The 19,947-nt window shown below is 51.1% G+C and overlaps 6 protein-coding genes across 6 annotated transcripts; 2 read left to right on the top strand and 4 right to left on the bottom strand.

Annotated features, from left to right (window-relative positions):
* Positions 1 to 376: 376 nt before the first annotated feature.
* N7462_008760 (putative ZIP family zinc transporter) lies at positions 377 to 1,817 on the bottom strand (the record flags this gene model as incomplete). The annotated part of the gene is made up of 2 exons (XM_057080475.1): positions 377 to 1,542; positions 1,610 to 1,817. Coding segments are annotated over 2 exons (1,374 nt in total), but the record flags the coding sequence as incomplete, so codon positions are not given.
* A 562-nt stretch (positions 1,818 to 2,379) lies between these two features.
* On the bottom strand, positions 2,380 to 3,995 carry N7462_008759 (Atg14 domain-containing protein; the record flags this gene model as incomplete). The annotated part of the gene is made up of 2 exons (XM_057080474.1): positions 2,380 to 3,308; positions 3,371 to 3,995. The coding sequence occupies 2 exons, from the start codon at positions 3,993 to 3,995 to the stop codon at positions 2,380 to 2,382; spliced, it is 1,554 nt and encodes a 517-aa protein (XP_056930802.1).
* A 325-nt stretch (positions 3,996 to 4,320) lies between these two features.
* On the top strand, positions 4,321 to 4,958 carry N7462_008758 (uncharacterized protein; the record flags this gene model as incomplete). The annotated part of the gene is made up of 4 exons (XM_057080473.1): positions 4,321 to 4,566; positions 4,621 to 4,679; positions 4,755 to 4,819; positions 4,894 to 4,958. 4 exons carry the CDS (start codon positions 4,321 to 4,323, stop codon positions 4,956 to 4,958), a joined length of 435 nt encoding a protein of 144 aa, XP_056930801.1.
* A 276-nt stretch (positions 4,959 to 5,234) lies between these two features.
* N7462_008757 (uncharacterized protein) lies at positions 5,235 to 7,119 on the bottom strand (the record flags this gene model as incomplete). Its single annotated transcript, XM_057080472.1, has 3 exons — positions 5,235 to 5,419; positions 5,512 to 6,519; positions 6,570 to 7,119. 3 exons carry the CDS (start codon positions 7,117 to 7,119, stop codon positions 5,235 to 5,237), a joined length of 1,743 nt encoding a protein of 580 aa, XP_056930800.1.
* A 350-nt stretch (positions 7,120 to 7,469) lies between these two features.
* N7462_008756 (cleavage/polyadenylation factor CFT1) lies at positions 7,470 to 11,949 on the top strand (the record flags this gene model as incomplete). Its single annotated transcript, XM_057080471.1, has 6 exons — positions 7,470 to 9,462; positions 9,534 to 9,847; positions 9,902 to 10,069; positions 10,121 to 11,209; positions 11,264 to 11,411; positions 11,468 to 11,949. 6 exons carry the CDS (start codon positions 7,470 to 7,472, stop codon positions 11,947 to 11,949), a joined length of 4,194 nt encoding a protein of 1,397 aa, XP_056930799.1.
* A 902-nt stretch (positions 11,950 to 12,851) lies between these two features.
* N7462_008755 (NDT80/PhoG-like DNA-binding family protein) lies at positions 12,852 to 14,738 on the bottom strand (the record flags this gene model as incomplete). Its single annotated transcript, XM_057080470.1, has 3 exons — positions 12,852 to 13,454; positions 13,481 to 14,492; positions 14,590 to 14,738. 3 exons carry the CDS (start codon positions 14,736 to 14,738, stop codon positions 12,852 to 12,854), a joined length of 1,764 nt encoding a protein of 587 aa, XP_056930798.1.
* Positions 14,739 to 19,947: the final 5,209 nt, after the last annotated feature.

Genomic DNA, 19,947 nt, shown 5'->3' with positions numbered 1-19,947 from the left:
TGGAAATAGATGCTGGAACCCGATGCTCGGGGTACAAAGATGGAAAATTTACGGGACTAATATTTTCGGAGTTTGAGAATCAAATATTTCGGACGTTCCTCATAGCCCTGAATGCCTTCTGCTGGCCATCAATCGTAAGGAGCCCTAAATCCTAGATCCCTCGCCGTATCCCTAGATAAATCACGCCTTTCTAGGCAGAATATATGCCTTGCCGCCGACAAAATCACAGGATATAATCTGGACCTCAGGCTATCTACAAACATAAATGATGATAGCTGGATAAGTGAGCAAAAATGAGATTGTTGTCATTAGTCTATGAATATGAACAGTAAATGGAGTGCATTTTTAGATAGCTCTCGCAGTCTCGTATACCACCCTAGGCAAAAGCCCCAACAAAGGCCATTAGGATTGCCCCACAGGCAACAGATATACATGCTTCAACGCGTCGTCTGCCTTTGAGAGTCTCATAGCTCGACTCGCTTAAGAAATCTTCTGCAAGCAGTTCCACAAGACCGGCAAACAGCAAGAGACCACTGCTGATTGCATTCGTGATGCCGACCATGAGGAGGCCCGTTGTGCTTGCGGGGTCATAGAGATTGTGCAAACCCAGACCTATGGCTTGGCCAAGGGGAGTTGTAGTTCCATACGCCAATGACATGAGCCAGGGCTTCGCTGATGATGGTGAGAAGAGGTCCGGAATTAATGACGCAATTCGGGACCCCAAGGCGAATCCTTCAAAGGTCTGATGGAAACTAATGGCAATAAGGAGGACGACGAAGGACGTTCCAGTTGCAACGCTAAGAGCCATGCCGATGAAGATACTGTGAAAAAGAATTCCCGCCTCCAGAAGCAAACACTGGAGAAGTTGACGCTGAGGATTCTGCATTGGTAGTCCTGCATCTCCATGCTGGCTAAAGCTGCCACTCAAGCGCGGTCGGTGCCGACGAAGAGGCTGAGTGGGCGGAGGCTGGAGTCGCCCGTTAATTGAACTATCGTCGGCGTATGGATCAAGCTCGTCTAGATCATCGTTTTCGTCATCCCCATTCTCCTTATCAGGATGAGAAACAGTCAAGTGCGGTTGCTCTAATCCATGCGAAGACCCAGGCGCACGCTCAGATGTTTCCTGGTTATGTTGTAGTAGACCTTCCAAAGGAATATTGCGAGGGGTTTCTCGAGCGTCCAGGCGCGAGTAGTCCGAGGAATCGCATGCGAAATCATCCAAGGATTCGCGACCAATGTCGCCCATGAGAGTGTCATAATCGTTCCCATGCACATGTCCCGCTCCTTTCATAGCAAAGAACATCTCTACCAAGACGACGGCAAAGACAGATATCATAGCGACAAAACCGGCCATTGCACGATACGTTTGGCTCCAAAACCGGGGGAGGCATGGATCAGTCAACGAGACAAATGCGGTTGGTAACAGGTGGACAAACGCTGTCGCGATCAAGACTCCTGTACCGAAATGTCTTGAGATGAACAGAAACCTTCGAGGGATGGGGAGGCGAGGGAATCGGCGGGCGAGAACAGGAAATGAGCATGCTGGCGCAGCCATGATGGTTAATCGACGGAGGTTGGTATTTAAGGGGAGAGAAGCTGGCGCGCTTACCCAGTGTACTCAGCCCTAATATGAGGAAGAGTGCCATGACATGCAAAGGGGTATTATAGGCACCACGCTCGCGAGAACCACATGAGGGTGCATCATCTGAGCCTGAGGAGCGTGCCACATTTCGTCGTTGAAGTTCCTCCCTCAGGAGGGACTCGGGGATTGCAGAAATCGCAGGCAGGAGATGCTTGAACTCTGACAATACTTTTAGCTGTTGTTTGAAACAGCGGTAACTAGAGAAGAGAACACCAACCTAGTGACCCCTCGCCTGCACTTTGCCATGTATGAGTATCCTTCATCGTTTGGATCGTGGATCAAAAAGCAGCTGGCCCCGGCCGCATCCACCACTCGGGTTTTTTTTGGTTTTGAAGAGAGGGGAAAACTGATGGATAAGATGAGATTATGCAATTGGGCCCGCGCGAATTATATCCTGCAATGTGCTAGCACCGTTCAGGAGACCCCGAATCCCGGAGCATTGTTGCAATGAAACGGAGGGACTCGGGCCACATGTTACCTACACTTTATCTTATCTCAGATGCTTAGTAATCACCGTTATATCCCCTCAGGCTCTGGCTCCCAACATGCACCGCTAGTTATGTTGAAATACCTTGAAAGCTTGATTGTATTCTCTACCTCTAGAGGCCCCTAAAAATTGGGAGTATGCCCTCAGTATCTTCAATTAGCCACGGGGAGATGCAAGATCATTTACGTAAAATTATAGAAATTGCATTCACATCGAGGAAGTGGCACTTTTGCTCTTAGATCTGGTTGTTCTATCTACTGTTTAGTTTCGTCCAACCACTAGTGCCTTTTGGTCGACGAGCCTCATCTGCCTCTTTTGGAGAGGCTTGAATGGCCCCAGTTCTTTCTTTAGACTCAGAATGGGGGGTTGGGGAAGTGGTAACCTTAGAGTCATGGGTATTTGACCGTTCATGGGATTCTGTGGTCCAATCTTCCCATTCATTCTCTTCCAAAAGTTCCCATTCTGCACTTGCCATTTCGCCAAGGAGACTTGCTTTCAGTTTGTCCGCAATCTTCGTTGGTGTCGGCAACTTCCATGCTCGCATAAACTCGGACCCCTCCGATGCCGCAAGGAAAGAATGTACCGTGCCATGTGAGTAGTGTCCTAGCATGGGGAATGATTTGGTGCGTTGAATAGTCGTCTGAGGAGAGTCTTTGGTAGATTTCAACTTTGTATGCGTCTCTCGGCCAGCGAAGGCTCGCATCAATGTTGACGTTTGAGCTGGTGGGGCAACTAGCAGCTGCCACATGCTCTTTCCGATGTTGCAGACCTCTTCCCATGAATCTGATGTCAAATGAATCCCCTGGGTTCTACATAGCCATGCAACGTCCCAGGCGAGAAGGGCTGTTCCCTCTAAAAAGAGTGCATACGCCCCAGGATCTTCCTTGGCTAGCCGAGGAAGGGGCTTGTCGATGAAGAGGGGCCTCGGCCGTGACTGTGTGCGTTTGTCGGCAGTTCTCGATGCTGCTGGGCTTGGCGCAGATAATTGTGATGGGTCATTCCGCTCCGGTGCTTCATGCGAGTGGTAGGATGAGGCAGGTGGATAAATCGTGGGGGTGGGGTAATTTCGGTGAGGTAGGGTAACTTCGGCGGGGAGTCTGAGAGAAAGATAATGGGATACAAGGACAAGAAGGCGGGCAATGTTGGATAGTGAGGTAGAGATCTGGACCGGGGTAGCGCCTAGACATACATCAGTATATTATATAGGGTATGAAAGTGTAAATTTCTGCGGGGAAGCTTACTATTCATATCCCTCAGGTCCACGACTGGGGTGCCACCGAGCAAATAAGTTTGCCGACCGTCACCTTTCAAGGTCTTTTGCCGCAAGCCAAAAAGATAGGCAGACTCCCTGCAGAGGAAAATCCGAGCCTCGGCAGTTTTACTATGTAAGGAATGCCAGAGATGCTCTGTTCTCTTGGTCGTATTCTGAATACCGGTCAAAACCGCAGCCTCCCTCTCCCCGATTTGATATTGAGCAGACTCCTCATCAGAGCGCCTGCGGGCCAGGAGCGCTTTTCGCATAGAGATATCCGTCTTCAAAGCCGTGATCTCATCTTTCAAAGTCTCCACATGCTCTGCTAAGGTATCCTTTCTAGCCAACGAGGCAGCCTGTGCACTCAAAATTGTTCGAATGGCCCAACTTCGCGCACTATCATGGTTGGTTCCGGTCGAATGATTCTTGACAGCGGATGGTGGAAGGAGAGGAGTTTCATGGCTGACAGTGGCTTCCACTTGTTTTTCAAGAGCCTCCTTCTCAATAAGTACTTGGGCGTTCTCTAATCGTAGCTGATAAAGACGGTTGCGGGCACATGTTGAGCAGAGGAATGGCAGGCGGGAGTGAGCAGAGGCGCATATGTGACAGCTCATCGCAGAGACCGAGTGGTAAATTCTTAAGTAGTTGTCAAGAATCGTATATCCATGGCGGGTCGTGGAAGCTGCCAGAGCTGCCGTCGATGACCATCAAGATTGAGGATAAGTGGAGAGATACAGGTTACTTAAGGGTCGAAATGTGATGGCGTCACCTGACGCGGTTCCCGCTTTAGCGGCCTGCCTTTGGAAAGCATCTCCTACATCCAAACAGTGTGGGGCCCACCTCATTTGACACTACTTGTCGACCTTTGTAAACTGGCTATCGTCTCTTTCTGGTGGCTAGTTGTCTTGCAGGGTTAGTCCTGGCAGGCTGCAGTCTGCTATGGAGTCCATCGAAGACAAACAAGGCAACCTTTCTCTGCAACCTTCAGCCAAAGAACCGCAGCATGCCCATGGTTCCCAGGCAATCACCCATGCAATTAACGCAGAATTCTCCCTCGTAAGTCGGTTAACCCAGGGGTTGGAAAACTGCGACTGGGATCAGTTGGAAGAGAAATATACGGGTGCCATGGACGAACACAGCCGTGCTGAAGAAGATCTTCGCGCTGAGACCGCCAAACTCCTCGAGGTATATGTCAAAATTTGTTAACATGCCCTTGCAGCCTATCTAAATTCAACATAGATCTTCACCGCTTGGTCCCAAACTACTGTTCTGCAGGATGAGAAAAGAGCCTTGAAACGGTGAGACTAAGGCAAATGCCTCCCCATGATGAAATTAATCATATCGAGAGACTGATGATGCATTATGTCTAATAGGTTCAAAACACAGATGCAGCATGTGCAGAATTCTGAAATATCTGTGGAGAACAAGAAAAAGCACTGTAAGGCCCCTGGGAAGCGGGTTGGCATTCTGGTATCCCATTGTCGTGGCTCAGAACTGATTGCTTTACTTTAGATATGGAAGTTGTCAAAGCTTTCCAGAGTGCTCTAGCCTTACTCAATGAACAGCTCAAGGCTTGATGGATAATAGTATGGAATTACTTTATGACACCTTTCTTTCATTTTTTAATCCATTCAATGCATGCTGGGCATGCAAACCCGATAGTTGGCTACTCTTTCTAATCCAATATCAATTATGCCATTCAATTGCAAAGTTTCGTGTATTTATTAATTTGATTCATTGTTAAGGAATGAAAAACTAACATCTGCCCATCAGATTTTCGTTTCGTTAATTGCAACAGGATATCAAGCAAGATTCAGTATGCCTATAAGTTGACCTCCGCTCAATGGGGAACGTCAACCTCCGGACCCTCTAGTTTGGGGGAGGCTCCCTGTAATGTCTTGCCAAGTCGCATTGAACCGTCTGCCGGTGCTAGCAAGTAGACCTTCTTCCTCAGCCTCTTCGGCATCTTCATCAAGCTGCCTTTCATTTAGTTTCGGTGATCGGAAAAGAGAAGCCACGAAGATGATTAGATAAAGACCTAGCAAATGGTTAGTTGGTCTGTTTTATGGATACTCGACCTCGCTGGACATTTTATCTGAGCTTTGAGAGCTTTGAGAGGGAGTCCCTTACCTAAGAAAAAGAATTGTGCCCAGAAAAAAACCACGCCAAAGAACGGATAATTGAGAGTGACACGGTTCAAAAAAGTGCTGACAACACTAGGTGTGCATACTTGTTGCGCAGCAGGATTATCTGATAACTCAGAGCATGGCTTGATGAACTCTTTGCTATCAGAACAATCTGGTTGCTCGAACGATGAACTCGGAGCCCGATTACAGAAAGTCTGGGGCCCAAATGTGGCGTACTGTGGCGCAACCACCATAGAAATTGAGTAGTTCAGTGCTAAGATGATGACCATCAACATGGAAGTTGCCAAGAGAAGAGCCTGCGGTGAAGTATGGCCCTTGCGAATCTCAAAGATTCTGATCCAGAGAAAGCGAATCCCGACTGTAGCGATACCAACCACAGAGCTATAAAAGAAGAGCAGAACAAGCACCGTGAAGATCGCGTAGTCAACCGGGAAGACCTTGGCGGATTGCACCAGTACCCAGTTCAGAGGGTTAAAAACATTAACATGTCCAAGAATATAACCGCAGCGGTGCTTGCAGATCGAATTTTTGGCCTTATCGATGGCTGTCAAAAGCATCGACACCCAGGTCACCAAAGCGATCAGCAGCAGCAGGATACCACCCAGTAGCTTGAAGGGGCGCAAAATGGCCTCGATCTTATACCATGCCCGCATCAGCCAGCCTTGACCATTTCCTTGTGCTTCTTCAACCAAGCGCTGTCGTCGAATTAACGTCCTCTCTTCTCGCGTAAGAGTATCGAATTCGCGACGGTCCTTAGAAGACAAAAGTTCGGGGTTTCCTCCACAGCGACCCTCTAGTTGTCGCTGTCGCTCCCGGTTTGCCTCCAGCTGCTGTGCGGTGGTAGCTTGCAGGGCGGGGCTGGAAATCGAGGGAGCTGTCTTGATTAGACCAATAGGGAGGAGCGCAAGCCCTGACGAGGTATATAGGACGTAGAGGCAGATACCAATAGTCGTCAACAGCCCAAGTGCAAATGCTAATGCTCGTTCACCATCTGCATCGGGTCAATACGGTTATCCGGGTAAAGGTGGTAAAGAAACTCACGGTTCTCAGTTAGGAGTCGCTTGAAATAGTCCAAATCAAGGCCACCCTTATCTTTGGATACAGGCACGAAGAAACCAACCAGGAACAAAATCACCACAATCGCGATGAAAGAGAGCGTGTACTTGAAGGCACCCCAAAATCGCTGGCCGAAAGTCTGTTCACCTTCCTCGGCCGCCACCTCGTCATATTCTTCGTACCAGAAGTAAGTAAAAGGAATGATTAACAGGCATAGCAGTGCATCCGCCGAGTATAAGAGATAATAGACAATGGTCAAGGAGTAGGTAATGCGGTTTACTGCATCTGGAGTGGCCCAATCTTTCCTTTTACCCAACCTGGACGAGGTGGTTGATGATACCAGAGCAACATCCACGGGGAGGAGAAGAACAGTGGCTAGCAAGCAGGTTATTGCAATGATACAAGTCAGAGTAACAGAGGGGGACCGGTCCCGCGGAGTTTGGTAGACGTAGATGAAGACCGAAGCTACCGCCAGCAGGATAGCTATCACCACAGCATACACGATCCAGATTAGTGAAGTCTGAAGGAGTGCCATCTTGAAGGATACTGAGCCCGCATGAGGAGCTGAAGAATAGAACACTGCAAAGAAGGTTGTCTGAATGCAAGACAGTCGAGGTTTCACGGCGCAACTGGGAAGTAAATCGCGGACTCGCCTGTCGTCATGCACTAACCATATTTGGTAATCACCACGTGATGGGCTCTTTGCTTTAAGACCGCCCTGCAATGTGTTGTGATGCCTTTGTATGCACTTCCAAGCCGTGCGGTCCAGGGCTTTCAAATAATTGAACAAGAATTCAAAAGCTGCAATGCGCTCTGGCATTTTCATTGGACCAGAGAATAGTCATTGAATCATTCCAGTTGCCGTAAGGCAGGAGGGGCTTTACAATGCAGTGTTATACGGAACTGATCCCCCCCACTGGGGTTACTCATGCCCTGGCAATTCCTTTTCTCTCTGCTACCGCCAACAATCTGATCGTGGTCCGATCATCTCTGTTGCAGGTTTTCTCTCTCCTCAAACCTTCCGCGCAGCAGCTGGGAGAAATCACTGAGACCCACTCATCGCCCTCTCACCCGCCAAAGACAAAATTATTTCTGGAGAAAGAGTATTGTCTGCCAGGAACGGTGACTGATATCAGCAGAGTGAAAATTCTGAACACCAAGAGTGGCGGAGAAGCAATCTTGCTCGCCATCCGCAATGCTAAGCTCAGCTTGATTGAATGGGATCCCACGCGACATGGCATATCCACCATCTCCATCCACTACTACGAACGGGATGATTTAACCCGTAGTCCATGGATCCCGGACTTGAGTCGCTGTACCAGCATTCTCAGTGTGGATCCTAGCAGCCGATGTGCGGTTTTCAATTTTGGAAAACGCAATCTTGCCATCTTACCCTTTCACCAAGCTGGTGATGATTTAGTGATGGATGACTACGACTCAGAGCTGGACGGAGAACGCCCAGCCCAAACCTCTGGAGAGGGAAGTGAGATTGACAGAAGCAAGCAGGGCCCGACATATCAAACGCCATATGCAGCATCCTTTGTGCTGCCACTGACAGCCTTGGACCCTTCTTTGCTGCATCCAGTCAATCTTGCATTTCTTTATGAATACCGAGAGCCGACCTTCGGCATTTTATATTCTCAGGTGGCAACATCCAATGCTTTCCTTCATGAAAGAAAAGATGTGATGTTTTATGCTGTCTTCACGTTAGACCTGGAGCAACGGGCGTCAACAACTCTTCTTTCAGTCTCTCGGCTCCCCAGTGATCTATTCAGAGTGGTTGCTCTCCCACCTCCTGTTGGAGGAGCGTTGCTTCTGGGCGCTAATGAGATTGTGCATGTGGACCAAGCCGGGAAAACTAACGCGGTGGGAGTGAATGAATTCTCTCGCCAGGTCTCATCATTTTCCATGAGCGATCAGTCCGACTTGTCCTTTCGCTTAGAAGGGTGCGTGGTGGAGCGACTGGGTGGTGATAGTGGGGATCTTCTCCTCGCACTTGCTTCTGGGGACATGGCTTTGATTCGATTTAAGCTAGATGGCCGGTCGGTGTCGGGCATGACAGTTCATCCTCTGCCGGCGCAAGCTGGCGGGGATCTCTTGAAATCAGCTGCATCATGCTCAACCTGTTTTGGAGATGGAAACGTTTTCCTAGGGAGCGAAGACGCAGACTCGGTGCTGCTGGGATGGTCTCGCTCTTCATTCACTAAAAAGTCACGATCGGATTCCACGATTGTTGCGAATGGAGCTGGGGATCTGTCAGATGGCGGCCAGATGGAAGACGATGCATATGAGGATGATCTTTATTCCTCAGTGCCTGAGCCTACCCATACTGACTCACGCATAGCGTTGGGGAATGCCATACCCGGCTTCTATGATTTTTGGCTAAATGATCAACTGTCCAGTGTCGGCCCCCTACGAGATGTCACGATTGGAAAAGCCTTCCAAACTACCTCAAACCAGGCTCGGGTGGCAGGTGAGGGTGTATCCGCAGAGTTGGAATTAGTGGCATCTCAGGGCTCCGGTAGAGCTGGAGGCTTAGTTGTTATCAAGCGGCAAATTGACCCTTTAACCAGCATGGCTATGAATATCGACGGCGCCGATCGGGTATGGTCAGCTACTGTGATTCAAGGAAAAGGAGATCATCCCAACATCAACGACTTGTCCGAGACTCTCTCTCGTCAATATGTGATCGTGACACGGCCTTCAGAGTCTGACAAAGAAATTTCAGAGATCCTGATAGTCGAAGGTCAAGAGATGAAGCCATTCAAAGCTCCGGATTTCAATCCAAATGAGGATTTCACCGTCGATATTGGACCTTTAGCAGGCGGCACTCGTCTCGCTCAAGTTTTACACAATGAAGTCAGAAGTTATGATATAGGTTGGTTTTCTGGTCTCATAAATGAGGTAAAGATATCGAATGAAAAACTAACATAGTCGATCTATCTTCAGACCTGGGCTTAGCACAGATCTATCCTATGTGGGATGAAGATACCGAGGAAGAACGCCGGGCATTGAGCGTGAGCTTCTCGGACCCTTTTCTCGCAATCCTTAGAGATGGTGCATCTCTTTTGCTTCTCCAAGCGGATGAGAATGGTGATCTTGATGAGGTTTCGCTTCCAGAAAATATCTCTGGTTCAAAATGGTGCTCTGTTTGTCTTTATCATGACAAGAACCAAGCATTTGGTGACTGGGGATCAGTGACCAGAGATTCTACAAATGGAAATATGCTGCTATTTCTGCTCAGCCTTGAATCCAAACTCTGGGTACGTAACTGCTGATTCATTCGGTGAGAAATAGATTTAATAATCGACCTATAGGTTGTCAGTCTTCCTGAGATGAAGCTGTTGACGATCATCGATGGCGTTGACTGTCTCCAACCTGTATTGTCATCGGAGCCTCCTCGGCGGTCCAACACACGCGAGTCTCTCACAGAAATTTTGGTTGCCGACCTTGGAGATAAATGGAGCACTTTGCCATACTTGATAGTACGCATTTCCCTGACTTGATATAACATTTTGCGTATTAATTGGAACTAGGTCCGGACCGAGAACGATGACTTGATCGTCTATAAGCCCCTATTCACGTCAACAGAGGCTGACAACCAGCCGTCAAATGATCTGCGTTTTTTCAGAGAATCCAGCCACACCTTGCCCAGAGTTGGGCCCTCATTGACGGAAGTAGATGCGCCTCTGCGGGTCAAACCACTGCGAGTCCTCTCGAACGTTTCTGGACTCAGCACAGTGTTTCTGCCCGGAAGTTCTTCCGGGTTTGTTGTCAGAACATCGACAAGCTCACCACACTTTGTACGCCTCCGAGGAGAATATACGCAGTGGCTGAGCGGCTTCGACTCATCGGCTCTGGCCTGTGAGAAAGGATTCATCTACGTCAATTCCGAGGGCTGTGTTCGAGCTTGCCAATTACCTCCCGACACCCAATTTGATTACTCTTGGACGCTCCGTAAGGTCCCTCTGGGTGAGCAGGTCGATTATCTGACTTACTCGACATCATCGGAGACCTATGTTCTTGGCACTAGTTCCAATATGGATTTCAAGCTACCGGATAATGACGAGCTGCATCCTGAATGGCGCAACGAATCAGTCACCTTTTCCCCAGAAGTTCCCCAGAGTTTTGTCAAAGTAGTCAGCCCGAAGACGTGGTCTGTCATTGACAGTTACCCTCTGGAACTTGCGGAGCATATTACAGCAGTGAAGAATGTGAATATGGAAGTTTCGGAGAATACACATGAGCGAAAAGATCTCATTGTCGTGGGCACCGCAATTGCCAAAGGCGAGGACATTCCTGCACGAGGTGGGATATACGTTTTTGATGTAATTGACGTTGTTCCGGAGCCAGGAAAATCGGAGACTGGACGGAAGCTGAAGCTCCTGGGGAAGGAGACCGTGAAGGGTGCGGTGACGGCTTTGTCGGGGATTGGTGGACAGGGCTTTGTCATTGTGGCCCAGGGACAGAAGTGCATGGTCCGGGGTCTTAAAGAAGACGGGAGCCTTCTCCCCGTGGCTTTCATGGATATGCAATGCTATGTCAACGTTGCCAAGGAGCTCAAAGGGACCGGGATGTGCATCCTTGGGGATGCTGTCAAGGGTATCTGGTTTGCGGGTTACTCGGTATCAAAAATCTTCGGCACTCATTGAATTGGCCTCACTAACATTGCCCCACAGGAGGACCCTTATAGAATGACTCTCTTCGGCAAAGACCCGGAGTATCTGGAGGTAGTGGCTGCGGATTTCCTCCCGGACGGGAACAAGTTGTACATCCTGGTTGCCGACAGCGATTGCAACCTGCATGTGCTGCAGTACGACCCTGAAGGTATGTGATATCTGCCTGCTCTCAAATGAAAACCCCTTACTGACCCATGTTCTTAGACCCCAAGTCTTCCAATGGCGACCGGCTGCTTAATAGAAGCAAGTTCTACACGGGCAATTTTGCCTCGACTATCACTCTTCTCCCTCGTACGGCTGTCTCGTCGGAACTGGTCGAGACTACAGAAGACGAAATGGAAGTGGACAGTGCTCTTACCACCCATCATGCCCTGATCACATCACAGAATGGATCGTTGGCCTTGGTTACCACCGTCGCCGAAGAGTCTTACCGCCGATTGTCGGCCCTGCAATCCCAGCTTACCAATACCATTGAGCACCCTGGCGGACTCAACCCACGCGCTTACCGGGCTGTTGAGAGCGACGGTACTGGTGGTCGGGGGATGGTCGATGGGAATTTGCTCCGGCAGTTGTTGAACCTGGGAAAGCAACGCCAGGCGGAGATCGCGGCCCGGGTCGGCGCGACAGAGTGGGAGATTCGGGCCGATCTGGAGACCATCAGTGGGGACGGACTGGGTTACCTCTAATGTGTTGCGCTTAAGATGACATACTCGTTTTCTAAATTTAAAATGTATTAAGTCTCTTAAATGTCAACTCAGCCCTATCTTATGGAAAATTAAATCTCAATCTCGCGCAGATTCAGACACGACAAAAACTATATATATAGATACGGATTAGAAAATTTTTTTTATCAAATTCCAGTTTAGCCTTTCGTAAAAAAAATCATCACAGATGATAGATCTTTCACTATATATTTGAGTCTGAGGTGCTCAACGTTGAGTGCCAAGCTTAGGCCTCAAGGCCATTCAGATCAGGCGCGATAATAGCAGCGTAACATCATAACACAATGGGATATAACCAAAACCAAAGATAGAAGAAAGACCCGCAGAACCAAAATGTGCCAAGTAAATCCAAGCCCAAACAAACGGACGCTGAGGTGATGTCTCCAAGAGTCAAGTCTCGTTGGAGACAAAGTCGGGGGGCAATGTCAGCCAAAGACATCGGATTGGCATCCAAAAAAATCCATCCCACAAGAAATACGAGACAAAAAAACACCAAACACAAAGAACTCCACAGCACGCCACAGCACCTCATTTTTTCACCGGGAAAAGCCGCAAGATCCAAACCAAGAGGCAAAAGTAAAAGAGAGAGAAGACCACCAAGAGCCCACACGGGAAATGCCAATAATCCAGAAAAATTGAAACAATTCACAACCTCAAGATATCAGCGGAGGAGAGGAAACCAAACTCTCCTCTGCGAAGGAAGAGGCTCTAGAGACAATAGAAGCAAGAGCAGGAGTGAGAACCGAACCATACTCCAGCCCAATGTGCAGATGCAGATGCGAACCCCGTTCAGGGACAAAGCCGGGGCAGAAAAAAAGTTGAGAAAAAGGACGAAATGCCACCCAGCGCCAAGAGGTTGATGAGGACTAGAAAACATCCTCTGCTGCAAAATATCGCTTGCTGCGACCTCTGGATGCCCCCACGAATTTCATCTCGGGCATGTTGGTATGGTGCACAACATGGGGCCGGTAGACAGCGTCCACAGGCGCCTGCCAGTCATCGAGGCCAAGAGGGAAGTATTCGTACAGAAAGTCGGTGCTCTCATTTGGAAAGGGCAGCGAAGAGACGAACTGTTGCGGTAAATTGGCAGTCTCCAGCAAGGGCAGAGATGAAGTGGCACTCCGCGAGGGAGTCTGCGAGATGCCATGGGATAATTTGCGCATCTTGGCTGGAGGTTGTGCAGATTGATCCATCCCCATGGCTCGTTGTTGTTGGAGTTCACTGGTGTAGGGTGGCATGATCTTTTGGTCCAAATGAAGGCCAGCATCCGCGGTATCTTCCTCATCCAACAGAGACAGATTGATCGGTGCTGCCGCTGCGGCCGTTGTGCCACTGACGCGGCGCTGGGGATCAGCAGCCTGAGAGAGTTGCTCGGGGCTGGAATGAGGGAAGAGCGCATGATGGGCGTGGGCCATGACGGCAGTCGAAGCTGACTGGGGCATGGGGGTCCAGTCGGGAGTGACCTGTGGCTGATGCATGATGGTGGGGGGGGGACGGAAGTGGTCTCGGGGGAACTGCTCTGCACTGTACCAGAGGGAGCCTTTGTCTTGGCCGGTGTCACACTTGCGCGACGGGGCACGGATTCATTCGTCGGGGTGCGGTTGAGCGCAGCCGCCGAGTTGGCCTGGTTTTTTCGGGACGCAGCAGCACTGCCGCTCAGTGGGAGATCCTTTCGGGACTGGAAATTGCGTGGGCTGCGGCCACGAACAATAACCGGACCCGATTGCACCTCAGAGATCGGTATCTTGGCCCCGGTCGAAAGGGTAGCAACCACCTTAAGTCGAACAACGAAATGCTGTTGCAGCTCCTTACGGCGTCCGTTATTAGCGGTTGCGACACGGAACTGTAGTCGCTTCCACGCGATGGGGAAAGTCGCGTAGTCAGTATCCAGGTCCTGACCCGCCATGATATCAAGCGGAATTGGCGGGGGCTCCTTCTCTACCTTGGCGGCGCTGCCGGTGCTGTTATCTTCGAGCACGGTGCCCGAATTGGCAGCGGCAGCCGAAGGCGTTTTCCAGGGCACCGAGATGATTTTCACAGGATTCCCCTCCACTGATTCCGTCGCCGAGACGGTGAGTTCCTGGGCGAGAATGGGGATCCGATCGCCCTGATCAGTCATGATGTAGCGCATCCCTCGGGGTAAGGTAACGGAGCCCGTAATCTGGAAGAGATTACGGCGATAGCAGGTCAATTCGGCACCTTGCTGCGGCGGGGCGTTCTCGGAGGGAGAGGTTGTATAGGGAGACTCGGCCAGGAAGAACATGCCATGTAGCTGGGCCGACACCGAAAGCGAAGTCCGTCGCATGGAGTAGTCGAGCAACGTGAAATGGTAGACAGGAAGGGAGAAACTCAAGAGCTTGTTATTATGGTCGATCGACGAATCCTGGGGTTGTTCCGGGGGCACGGGGTCAAATGGCGCAACCATATCAGTAAACGGGTCATCATAGCCTGAGGGAAAGCGCTTCAAAGAGTGCGGCAGGGTGTTTTGGGCGAAGGCGAGATCGTCGCTGTGTTGCGAAGGAAATTAATTCCTGATTCCTCGGTCTGAAACGGGCATTTCCTCTCTGTAAAGCGGGTGGAAGTCTGAAAATCGAGTGGACTTACCTGACAAAGGTTTCGGAATCAAAATTTGAGCGGTGATCGGGGAGATCTAGGCCTGGCATGGCATTGAGATAGTCGGTACCCTGGAGATTGCCGAGGGACAACGGGCTGGCCAAATATGGCGGCATGGCCATGGTATCAAAGCCCTCCATGGCGAGGGCTGAGGGAATATCCAATACGCGATAAGAAGGGAGGTGAGTGGAGAAATTATGGTAGGGGATGCGTGAGCGTATACAGAAGAGGAGAAGAGGAGACGAGTGGCGGGATTTGGGAGGGGAGGGGGTTGATTCGGGGGAGGGGAGAGAGGCGGAGAAGACAAGACCCGAAAGGAGGATGAGAAGTGCGGGATTTGGGAATGTAATGCCAGCAAAGAGGCGCCGGAAGGGGATCAGGGTCGGCGCGCAAGTTGGGGAAAAGAGAGAAGAAGAAGAAGAAGAAGAAGAAGCAGAAGAAGAGGAGGCAGAGGAGGAGAGAGGGACACGAGGAACGGAGCAGGGAAAGGGAACATGGAATGCGTTGCGGATGCGCCGACGGATTCGGGGAAAAGTGGAGCCGCGGTTTTTGCGGAGAACAGAAAAAGGGACCGCGGACGAAGACGGTTTGGAAGTGGGGAAAAGACAAGGTAAAATAAGAGAGAGAGAGAAGAGAGAAACGGACAGGACTCGAGTAGAATAGCAGCCCGAACGAAAGTAGTCCTCTGACTTGGGGAGTTGCAGAGGCCGAAAATATAGACGGCAATGAACTGAGGGCTATACAACGCGGTACCTACGGAGGTACAGAAGTACCGGAGGCACAGGAACTTGGGCGTACGAAGTGCATTTTTCATTTTCTACGGAGTACCTCGAGGCAACAAGGGGGACCCCTGGGCGACAGGACTTGAAGAGACCTGAGGAAACAGAAAGGCGGGATAAGATCGGGACCATACTCCAGAATCCACGACGATCCTGCCGATACGTCCACGGCGATTCCTCCCCCTCGACAACGGTCCGGACTGGGATACTGCGTGCAGGACATGGGCTTGCCTAGCGAAATCGAAAGAAATCTCCTAGAAAGATGGCCTGAATGGAGTAAGACGCGGGCGATCGCGCGCCGGCTCTCGGCAACTGTCGTGGTTTCGCTCCGTCTTGGGCCCTGAAGATCATGCAGTGAAGAACCATGAACCCACCTGCCTATTAAGGCCGGGCTGTTTCGGGTCAAAACCCTGAAAACGCCATGGCCGTAGAACAAGCAGGATTCAGATAGTCGGAAGACAGGCGAATCACTGGGGAGAACAGGCTTGCGGGGAAGAGGGGGGATGTGCAAAAGGCGTCAAAAATAGGATCATAAAAAGAAAATAAAAAAAAGGCAAACTGTCCAAAGGAGAGGTGGATTCGCCAATCCTAGCGAGAGAAAATGATATAAGAAACGCAATCGGCGCCAGAGCAAGAAGTCTGCCTCAGATGCAGAACCATCCGTATCAGGAGGTGCAGCAAGCAGCAACCTCCATTCCAAAGTTGACTATTCGAGAAAAAGCGGGACAACGCGCCCCTCCCAGAAGGATTGATGATCAACATGGGCCCGTCTGACATGCAGCGCCATCGTGATGGGATGAAGGGGGTTGGAGTTGGGGGATGGGACCAATCAGGTGGCCAAAACGGGGCCAATTTCGACGGGAAGCCTTCTTTTTCCGTCCAACGCGCAGGATGCAGGACACGAGAGCGAGAGCCATGACCGTCTGTGATCGTGCTCCGCCCGATGCGCCCGCAGACAATGTGATTGGTAGTGGAGGCCCACCGTGAACGGGCAATCCACTCCAGACCCATCCAGACGCAGTCGGAGCCAGGAACCGAGCGCTGTGCTATCTGTTTTCTCCAGTGGATGATTTAATGATTATTATTCTTGTGGCCGTTGAAAGAGAGGGGGGGGGGGGGGAGACCATCGCTAACTGGAGATGGGAGACTGAAGACGGCCCCAGCAGTACCATAAGTCGTGGTCTCCCATCCTGGTCCACCAGTCCCGTAGCTCCAGGCGGTCCAAGCAGATCCAGCAGCTCTGTTGTCCGGCAGCTCCAAAACTCTGACCTAGGACAGTTTCCATTTCCCTTTGGTCCCCCTCCCTTTCCTCGTTTTCCACTTCGAACTTGAAGTTGCCTCGTGGGGGCGAAAGATGAAGGGAGAGGGGAGGAGAGGGGGAGGGACGGAGAAGCCGATTTGGTGGGACCGGAGATGTCCGGCCATGATTTTCATGATCTTCTGCAGGTTCGCCTCGGCGAGTGATGCACCCAGGTGAGGTTGGTCATACAGAAAGCGCGCACGAATAAGAGGCGAGCGTTGTGGGCCCCCGCTTCCCGCGATAGAGGGACCTGAAGATGACTAGGGGGAGAATAGACTGGACACGGGGATATAGAGGCATCGCGCGTGTGGAACTCTAGAGATGTAGCGACTCTTGTCTGAGTTGGCCGCTGGAGGGCTTGATTACCAGAATTATCGATTATCGACCGGGCCTCCGACCGCCGAATTGTCTGCGTAGTTGTATGCGGGTCATCTGTGTTGCGTTGCCGCAGCAGCAACTGGCCCTGACTGGACGCTACACGACGGCTGTGGCGGAAAAAAGAAGGAAGCCAAAGAAGCTTCCATGTGAGGACGCTTCTCGTTCTCGGGGCGAGGAGTTGCTGGGCGTAGTTGGATGGTCGCGGATAGTGGATAGTGGAAGATAGATGGTGGACGTGATGGTTCGAGATGGTATCATGTGGTTCGTTCCTCCTCTCTACACTACGTCTCGACATCCCCGTTCATCCTCCTCGTTCTCGTCTCTGGAAGACTATTCCTCGCTAATGCGCAACTCCCGTGGATGCGGATCTGCTGCTCTCCTCCTTCAATCTCCCGTGCATTTACCCGATTCGACTGGTCTCCGCGGCGGACTCAACTTTACTCTTGACACGCCCCTCGGCTGGACTCTGCACGGTCCCAGACGAGAGCGACGACCCCAGCTTGATTATTCCCAGCTTCGTTCCTGGCCATTCAAACAATGGCGTCCATTCACAAGCCATGATTGTGCCCCGGTCGGCGGGCCTGGCAGTTGGTGGTGACCCACCTCATTCCACCCCCAGACGAATCAGGACCACGGGACTGGGATCCTGATGATGGCCCTCAGATCATTTTCCCTCTCCCCGCTGAGGAACGGACTCGGGACTGGTCTACTGGTGGTTCAATCTTCATCCCCCCTCTGCCCCCCTTCTTCTCGGCTGGATCGTGTTACTCGATGCGTCTGTGTCCAGGTTCGGATCCTTCATGCTTCCCGTTTGAGACTTCGTTTTTCCCGTTCCGGCCTATGCGGCCCTCCCCCCTGGTCGGTTCCTCTGTTATGTATGCCGGACCGGTGTATGAGCAGGACAGGTAAACCAGTTGACGGTTCGTGCAAGATGAGACAGACCGGAAACGAAGAGGAGCAACACGATGATCTCCAAGACCGACAGACCGATCGATCTAGACGCGTTTGAGTGTGGGGCTCTCCGTCGTGTTTGCCTCGAGCGGGCGATCCATGATTTCTTCTGCTCGGCATTTCCCTTCTGCTGGATGGATTATCATCACTATGACTGCCCACTCACGCCCAACGGAGCATAATTGAAGGTTAGAGATCAACGCCAGTTTCCAAATGCCCCGATACACACGGCATGAGGGGCAACCCATATCGGAAGGTCTCGGCCTCCTCCTCGACGGAATTGCTCTGGTCGGGATCCGGGAGCATTTTCTCAGAACGGGAGCAAGCGAATCCCCCGAAATCGAACGATAAAGAATGTGGGTCGGCCGTAAGAGAGGGAGGCCTTGCTATGCGGCCCTATGCAGAACAGTGCGTTCAGATACGCGCGGAATTCCGGAACATACGTACGAGCATCCTAATCCTATTAAGGATGGGAGAGAGGATCTTGAACTCGTCGAGCGAAATAACCAACCAACCAGCCAGCCAGCCAGCCAACCAACTAGTTACCTTGACGGACTATTGCTCACCATGAAGCCGCTAATCAGAATGCAGAAGCCACCGAATCCTCCAGAGCCGAGGGAATCCTGCCGGATTTGCCCCATACCGGCCCGGTGGGGCGTCGTTATAGTCCGTGATTCCTTTTCTTTCCCCCATTCAGGCATTCAAAACAATTGGAGTACAGGACTGTCGCGTTGTCTTCAAAACACCCCATTGGAATTGTGATCCTAGATTAGGCAAAACTAACTATAACGCTCATCATCACCCTCAAAGAGCCGGTAAGTCCCCCTCCCCACCTGTCCTGTGCGACTGAGGCATTTCTGGTGCTTGTCTCGCCCGCCAAACTCTGCTCGAGTACTGCCCCGTTCGGGAAAGAGGAGGTATTCTGCTCATCGGACCTATGATGCGATTCTTGCTGAACTCCGGTTGTTGACATCCTTGCTCGGCTGCCCAGTTAATTAACAAAACGGCCGTTGAATGGTTCCATGTATCAATTAATCTATACACTCGGTTCATCTCATCTCATGAACATGGTGCTCATCCGCGTCTGGACCCGGTGGCGGCCGGATAGAAATGTGGCTCCGACGCCCGACGCCTTCGGACGTGCCTCGAGAAACACAGCGGAAGCATTCCTCGCTCACCAAATTAAAGATATGGGACATTGAGCACCATTCTCGAATCCTGCCCTTCGAGTTCCTCGTCCGCGATTCGGTCTTATCGGAACGTGATCATAAGCGACCAGGACTACGATAAGATAACCCAGATAACTAGATCAGAATCATCGTCTCGAACCATCATTTTACAATGTACTCTGTAATCCGTAGAAAGCGTGCAATCTGAACATTCCCAACTTCCCATTCCCCCGGCTCCAGAAGACTAAAACTCCGTCCCCCATTCAGCCAAGTCGGGGAGGTCCAAGTGGCCCAAAGTGGGTGCTTAACTTTCGCTTTTCCCTTCGCCTCCGGCGCTAAGCGGAGTCCGAGACCATACCACACCACTTCTTGTCACCCCTGAATCCATTGGATGTGAGCCCATGAAGTCTAGAGGGTTTGACTGCCGAAGCAAAGAGCTGGATTGATTTCTGCCCACTCCTCACCGTACTTCTGCACGGACGTCCGGTCCAGTCAGCGCCCACCATTATTCTGGTGCCTCCAGTGGGGTCCTCCACGAACTCCACCCGGAGCCCTGGCCACGACAGGGCCTGGGGATAAACTAGTCGAGAATGGCCCTCCAGACCGAGCTTGTCTCGGCGAGCAAAAGCAAAGGTTAAACAAAAGCCTCAAAGTAAAAAAAAAATAAAAAAGGCAAAAAGGGCCTCCCAATCGAAACGCCAGAGTCAACAAGAAGGCCGGCTACACGCAGAATGCGGATCTCCCGTGATCGACACGATGTCGCTGGACCAAA

Source organism: Penicillium macrosclerotiorum (assembly GCF_028827735.1).
Source record: "Penicillium macrosclerotiorum strain IBT 26536 chromosome Unknown utg000008l_segment0_segment0, whole genome shotgun sequence".
Taxonomy (NCBI): Eukaryota; Fungi; Ascomycota; class Eurotiomycetes; order Eurotiales; family Aspergillaceae; genus Penicillium; species Penicillium macrosclerotiorum.
This window is presented reverse-complemented; position numbering and strand designations above follow the sequence as displayed.